Genomic DNA, 7,795 nt, shown 5'->3' with positions numbered 1-7,795 from the left:
CGCGCAGACTCATACAGTGGGGCAAAAAAGTATTTAGTCAGCTACCAATTGTGCAAGTTCTCCCACTTAAAGATGAGAGAGGCCTGTAATTTTCATCATAGGTACACTTCAACTATGACAGACAAAATGCGAGAGAAAAAAATCCAGAAAATCACTGTAGGATTTTTAATGAGGATTTTTAATGAATTTATTTGCAAATTATGCTGAAAAACAAATATTTGGTCAATAACAAAAGTTTATCTCAATATTTTGTTATATACCCTTTGTTGGCAATGACAGAGGTCAAACGTTTTCTGTAAGTCTTCACAAGGTTTTCACACAATGCTGGTATTTTGGCCCATTCATCCATGCAGATCTCCTCTAGAGCAGTGATGTTTTGGGGCTGTTGCTGGGCAACACGGACTTTCAACTGCCTCCAAAGATTTTCTATGGGGTTGAGATCTGGAGACTGGCTAGGCCACTCCAGGACCTTGAAACGCTTCTTACGAAGCCACTCCTTCGTTGCCCGGGCGGTGTGTTTGGGATCATTGTCATGCTGAAAGACCCAGCCACGTTTCATCTTCAATATCCTTGCTGATGGAAGGAGGTTTTCACTCAAAATCTCACGATACATGGCCCCATTCATTCTTTCCTTTACACGGATCAGTCGTCCTGGTCCCTTTGCAGAAAAACACCCCCAAAGCATGATGTTTCCACCCGCATGCTTCACAGTAGGTATGGTGTTCTTTGGATGCAACTCAGCATTCTTTGTCCTCCAAACACGACGAGTTGAGTTTTTACCAAAAAGTTATATTTTGGTTTCATCTGACCATATGACATTCTCCCAATCTTCTTCTGGATCATCCAAATGCTCTCTAGCAAACTTCAGACGGGCCTGGACGTGTACTGGCTTAAGCAGGGGGACACGTCTGGCACTGCAGGATTTGAGTCCCTGGAGGCGTAGTGTGTTACTGATGTAGGCTTTGTTACTTTGGTCCCAGCTCTCTGCAGGTCATTCACTAGGTCCCCCCGTGTGGTTCTGGGATTTTTGCTCACCGTTCTTGTGATCATTTTGACCCCACGGGGTGAGATCTTGCGTGGAGCCCCAGATCGAGGGAGATTATCAGTGGTCTTGTATGTCTTCCATTTCCTAATAATTGCTCCCACAGTTGATTTCTTCAAACCAAGCTGCTTACCTATTGCAGATTCAGTCTTCCCAGCCTGGTGCAGGTCTACAATTGTGTTTCTGGTGTCCTTTGACAGCTCTTTGGTCTTGGCCATAGTGGAGTTTGGAGTGTGACTGTTTGAGGTTGTGGACAGGTGTCTTTTATACTGATAACAAGTTCAAACAGGTGCCATTAATTCAGGTAAACGAGTGGAGGACAGAGGAGGCTCTTAAAGAAGAAGTTACATGTATGTGAGAGCCAGAACTCTTGCTTGTTTGTAGGTGACCAAATACTTATTTTCCACCATAATTTGCAAATAAATTCATTAAAAATCCTACAATGTGATTTTCTGGATTTTTTTCCTCATTTTGTCTGTCATAGTTGAAGTGTACCTATGATGAAAATTAGGCCTCATCTTTTTAAGTGGGAGAACTTGCCACATGGCTGACTAAATACTTTTTTGCCCCACTGTACATACTGTGTGAAATGGATGTTAGAGGGCAAGCACATGTGAGTGACACATTTTAGGTTGAATTTCCCTGTAGTTGGTGTGACTGGTCTGTGATAACCCCAGTGTGGTTGCATTATTTCTCTGATCACTAAGACAGCATACTGTAGGGAGGGGGGGGGGGGTGCTGACTGCAAAGGTAAGTGAGTGAATACAGTACAGGCAACAGTACTGACAGTATACCTGACCCTGTCAAAGCTACCCTGGGTAAGCTCATTAACACAATAACAAAGGGTGCTGGGTGTGCAGGGTTGATAGGGATTAGGGCTAAGATGTTATTGCCCCCAAGACACCCCTGCCCCCATTCTCTTTTCTCTCCTCTGCGTTTACCTCCTCTCTGCTCCCATTCTCTTTTCTCTCCTCTGCGTTTTACCTCCTCTCTGCCCCCATTCTCTTTTCTCTCCTCTGCGTTTACCTCCTCTCTGCTCCCACTCCAGCACTATGAAGACTGTCCTGGCTCTGCTGATGTTGGTATGCCTGGCCTGCCACAGTAAGTACCCTTGTTCATATAGTAGCAGGGTTATTGGATCAACTAGAGGGGGACCGTGTGGGGGGTTCAGGTTTTTAAGGGGTTATAAGGGCTTTTTGAAGGGGGCTCTGACTCTAAACGGTGGGTCTGAATTATGTAGTCTTTACTGGGTCATTGTTAAACGATGTAATCAGGTTAGAAATGTTGTGTTTATCTGGTGGGTGGCAAACAAAATGTCAAGAGCTTAGTTGGATCACATAATTCACGGAAGAGTTTGGGACACAATGAGAGTAACTGATGCTAACACTAACCGTAGGTCAACACTAGCCCTAGCCATAGGTCAACACTAACCCTAAATGTACCAGGGGGTCAGGTTTCAGTATATTTTGTTTAAGTCATCATAATGGTAAGGGTTGTGCCTTGAAGTGCTAGTGAAGGGCTCTGTTTACTTATCTGTGTCTGACCGGCTGACAGTGGGTTTCAGTGTGCTCTTATTTGTTCATAAAAGCCAGAGGGGTTGACAGATCATATGGACAGGGTCATTCCTGGTTAGGTCACAGACACAGCTTTGGAGATGCTCTGGACATTATCAGTTATTAGTTTGTATTTATGGGCTCCCGGTTACTCAGGGACAATGTGTGCATGTTGAGACTGAGAGTTAGGGTTATGTTGAGAGGTAGCATCAATCCAACCTTCTTGCAGAGGGATTGCTAGTCTTTCTGTCTGTGTGTGTTGGTACATGCTGCTTAGTCTCATCTCAGACGTTCTCTCCTGTTCCATGTGTAAAGGTCACGCACTGAAGTGTCACTCATGCGTAGCGTCCAATGAGGATGATTGTACTAAACAAGGATCCACCACCTGCCCTCAATTCGCTGACGCCTGCTCCACCATCACAGGACAGAGTGAGTACACACCCATAAATTAATTTTATTACCAAAGCATGCAGTATTATTTTCTACCACTAGATGTCAGGCTAGTTCTAGGAGTCAGTTGATTTTCCTGACTGTAGTGTAGGACAGCGCCACCAATGACAGTACAGTGTGAAGATAGGCTGAAACTGCTTCTCCATTTAGAAATCCCTGATCACACCTGTAGGCGATGTCAAGGCGACGTTGGTTAGGTAGCCTCATACATAGAAACACGTCACCGGTCCAACGGTTGTCTCGCGCTGAGCTGCGCCTGTGCAGAGGCCATCAAATCAAAGGCACTCACTCCTTCGATATAAAGTTGTTTTGACGAAAATGAAAACGTTTCAGTGTCACTTTCACAAGGTTGGAGAAATAACATTGACTACTTACGAAATTGCCTCGAACATAGGTTGTGCCTTTAGATTTCGAGAAAATGAACAACTAAGGAAGAATGTTTTACTTCTCCCACTGACTTGGTCTGGGTTTAGAAACTCTGTGGCACCACCATCAGCACTACACCACAGATAGAACAAGGAGCCATATGTTTCACCGGCAGTATACATCTGAAGCATCCGGTTGAACTTCCACTCTCCACCAAATATGATGTGAAGAGGAAGCCCAGTGGTCTGCAGTGGGGGAATATGGCGCGAGAGAGGAAGCCCAGTGGTCTGCAGTGGGGGAATATGGCGCGAGAGAGGAAGCCCAGTGGTCTGCAGTGGGGGAATGTGGCGCGAGAGAGGAAGCCCAGTGGTCTGCAGTGGGGGAATATGGCGCGAGAGAGGAAGCCCAGTGGTCTGCAGTGGGGGAATATGGCGCGAGAGAGGAAGCCCAGTGGTCTGCAGTGGGGGAATATGGTGCGAGAGAGGAAGCCCAGTGGTCTGCAGTGGGGGAATATGGCGCGAGAGAGGAAGCCCAGTGGTCTGCAGTGGGGGAATATGGCGCGAGAGAGGAAGCCCAGTGGTCTGCAGTGGGGGAATGTGGCGCGAGAGAGGAAGCCCAGTGGTCTGCAGTGGGGGAATATGGCACGAGAGAGGAAGCCCAGTGGTCTGCAGTGGGGGAATATGGCACGAGAGAGGAAGCCCAGTGGTCTGCAGTGGGGGAATATGGCGCGAGAGAGGAAGCCCAGTGGTCTGCAGTGGGGGAATATGGCACGAGAGAGGAAGCCCAGTGGTCTGCAGTGGGGGAATAGGGCGCGAGAGAGGAAGCCCAGTGGTCTGCAGTGGGGGAATATGGCGCGAGAGAGGAAGCCCAGTGGTCTGCAGTGGGGGAATATGGCGCGAGAGAGAACTGGGCCAACATTCTGCAGATTTTGTCATCTAAGGAAAGCTCTCAATTCAGGTTTCTGTTCCCAAAACTAAAATCTGTTAAGAACAGAGTGCACTACGTTTTGTAGATGTTACCCTTTGCCAACGTTTCTACAAATTGCATTGTTTACAAGAAGTGCAAGGGCGAATTGAGTTATAGCACATGTGCACTTTTGAAATATGCAAATACCTGCTAGAACACGGTACTATGATTAATTTTCATCCAATTGAAAACAACACAGATGAACTATCTTTGACTATACACAGCAGAAAGTAGAGCACAGATGTACAAGTGCCGAAATCCACATCGACCCCCTAGACCCTGCCTCCTATAGACACTTCTGTAGATCTAAAATTATTGGATTGCAAAAATGTTAAATTCCGCAAAGATCCGCAAGGTATACTTTTTAGACTTGAATTGTATATTATCGGTGTTCTAGCTACTGTGGAACTGACAAGAACACATCTTGTACAAAACCGATTTTAAAGCTAAATAAACACAAGTCTTCAAGCTACTATACTATTTAACACACTAAATCAATGACCGCGGACATTATAGAGTACATGTGTACGTATTTCTCTCTTTTGTCAGCAGTAGTTCTCCCTCGCCGTGCCCTGTAATCACTGTGTCATCATCTCTCAGGATTCTGGATAAATTCCCAGCAGTCTTTATCAACCACAATTGGGAGTCCTATAGGGCAGCCCAGCGTTGTCCGGGTTTGGCCGTCATTGTAAATAATTTATTTAACTAGACAAGTCAGTTAAGAATAAATTCTTATTTGCAATGACAGCTTACCGGGGACCAGTGGGTTAACTGCTTTGTTCAGGGGCAGAAAGACAGATTTTTACCTTGTCAACTCTGGGATTCGATCCAGCAACCTTTACGGTTACTGGCCTAACATGCTAACCACTAGGCTACCTGCCACTAACTGACTTGCCTAGTTAAATCAAAATGTTGTAAAGAAAATAGTTATGTGATTGCTGTATATAAAAGCACAGTGTATGTACAATGTATGTATATGTAGATGAAAAGCTGTAAAACAAAAAAAAATGTAATTCCTCACATCTTTCCTCTCACTCTCCCTCCCTTCTCCACTCCTCTCTCCTCTCTCTCTCCCTTCTTCCACACTCCTCTCTCCCCTTTCTCCTTTCCTCACACTCCTCTCTCCTCCCTCCCTCCCTCCTGTGTTTCAGACACGGTGATGAAGTCATGCTCCTACAAAGCATTCTGTGATAAGGCCCACAGTGGCAACTCTGGAGCCAAGATGGAGTGTTGTTTCACTGATGACTGCAATGGGCCTCATAAGGGCCACCAGCATGGGGAGCACAAAAACACAGCTGGAGCCCTGGGAGCCAGCCCTGCTCTGCTACTTGGGGCTCTGATGCTCCGCATGGCCCTCAGCAGGTTCTAAACTCATGATCATAAATACATTCATCCATTTACTATCCATCTATCCATGTATTCATTATTTCATACAGCGCTACCACGAAACCATTTATCCATCCATCCCCTCAGAGTGTGTCTGCAGAATGCTGATGAACTAGGGTTTGGTGAATCATACAGGGATTAGTAAGAGTGTGTGTGTGATGCCTGTGGTGGTGGTGGTGGGGGGGGGTCAGTAAAGCACATTCAATCAAGTTTAAAGACAGATGGAACTGATGTATCACTCCGCATGATTCAGCTCTGTCACAGTTGTGTGTCCGTAACCAGTCTTATGTACAAACGGAGATGTTTGATATGATCAGAGAGAGGATGGAACTCCTGTAGTGTCAGTAGACTCTGGGTGGATGTGAGCCAGGCTGGGGTTAGAACTTTAGATGTATATACTATGTTTATACCTGGGGCTGATCTGAAATGTCACCCATGGTAGCCTGTGTGTATGTATGATACTGTTGGTTAGTGCTGGGCTCCCAGTAGGCCTAGTGTTAGGCTCGTTCCCACAGTAACCACATACGCTAGGGCACTCTTCAGCCTTCAGACTCCAATCATCATGAATTAAACAGGAACTCAACACTGAAAGACATGTTGGTACTTGTTGGTCCATTGTTAATATTGTTATGCTTCAATACTTATTTATAAATAAACATGCTATTACACCCTTACATTTCCTTTCTATCTCTCAGCAGTTGGTTTTGTTGTGTGTAGCGTGCTACAGAGACTGTCAGTGGGTGGCATCAGTGGAAAATGTTGAGACCATAGTTTTAGACTCCCTCCTCAGTTTCTGTGACCTCTGACCTAGTTACAGGCCACATGACAGGACGTGAGGTCACACACATGCAAGAACACACACACACACACACACACACACATTTCCTCCTCACACCTCCAGTCTGTCTTTAGTGAACGTTGACTTCTTCTCTGTCACAGACTGTATAATCACTTGGTGCAGGGAAGGCTCATATAAGGACAGTTGGACCCTCGTCCAACAAGAGAACAACTGGTCTAGACAAGGATACAGATCGCACCCGTTAATCAACCCCCAATCACCCCATTCAGACAGAATATCTACCCCATTTAGGCTAGTCACAGTAGCTCTGGGCACCGTAGCATACTGTTACTGTAATTTCTATTTCCCTGTTAGCCTAGTGTCTCCTCCATCTGAGGCCATGTCTCTCTCCCTCCTCTGTCATAAATACAAGTCAGCTGAGCAGAGAGAGATGGAGAGAGAGACGGAGAGAGGGGGGGTGAAATTCTGAATCATATGATGTGACTTTGACCCAGTTCCCATAGCGATGCTGCCAGCTGAGAGATGGAGAAAGAAGGAAAGAGAAATGGTTAGAATATCGCTCTGTTAATGAGAATTTATCATAAATGCATGGTTAAAAATGTATTGAACAAGTAAAACTAACCTACAGTTGAAGTTGGAAGTGTACATACACCTTAGCCAAATACATTTAAACTCAGTTGACAATTACTGACATTTAATCCTAGTAAAAATTCCCCATCAGTTAGGATCAACACTTTATTTTAAGAATGTGAAATGTCAGAATAATAGTAGAGAATGATTTATTTCAGCTTTTATTTCTTTCATCACATTCCCAGTGGGTCAGAAGTTTACATACACTCAATTAGTATTTGGTAGCATTGCCTTTAAATTGTTTAACTTGGGTCAAATGTTTTGGGTAGCCTTCCACAAGCTTCCCACAATAAGTTGGGTGAATTTTGGCCCATTCCTCCAGACAGAGCTGGTGTAACTGAGTCAGGTTTGTAGGTCTCCTTGCTCTCACACACTTTTTCATTTCTGCCCACACATTTTCTATCGGCTTGAGGTCAGGGCGTTGTGATAGCCACTCCAATACTTTGACTTTGTTGTCCTTAAGCCATTTTGCCACAACTTTGGATGTATGCTTGGGGTCATTGTCCATTTGGAAGACCCATTTGTGACCAAGCTTCCTGACTGATGTCTTGATGTTGTTTCAATGTATCCACATAATTTTCTTGCCTCATGATGCCATCTATT

The 7,795-nt window shown here is 45.1% G+C and overlaps 1 protein-coding gene across 1 annotated transcript; it reads left to right on the top strand.

The window, feature by feature from the left end:
* Window positions 1-1,762: 1,762 nt before the first annotated feature.
* Window positions 1,763-6,437, top strand: si:ch211-113d22.2 (uncharacterized). The gene is made up of 3 exons (XM_021606180.3): window positions 1,763-2,143; window positions 2,911-3,024; window positions 5,529-6,437. The coding sequence occupies exons 1-3, from the start codon at window positions 2,095-2,097 to the stop codon at window positions 5,744-5,746; spliced, it is 381 nt and encodes a 126-aa protein (XP_021461855.1). The 5' UTR covers window positions 1,763-2,094; the 3' UTR covers window positions 5,747-6,437.
* Window positions 6,438-7,795: the final 1,358 nt, after the last annotated feature.

This window comes from Oncorhynchus mykiss, chromosome 6 (assembly GCF_057628025.1).
Source record: "Oncorhynchus mykiss isolate SJ-2025 chromosome 6, ASM5762802v1, whole genome shotgun sequence".
Lineage (NCBI taxonomy): Eukaryota > Metazoa > Chordata > Actinopteri > Salmoniformes > Salmonidae > Oncorhynchus > Oncorhynchus mykiss.
Note: the sequence above shows the minus strand (reverse complement) of the source record. Positions and strands in the feature narration are given on the sequence as shown.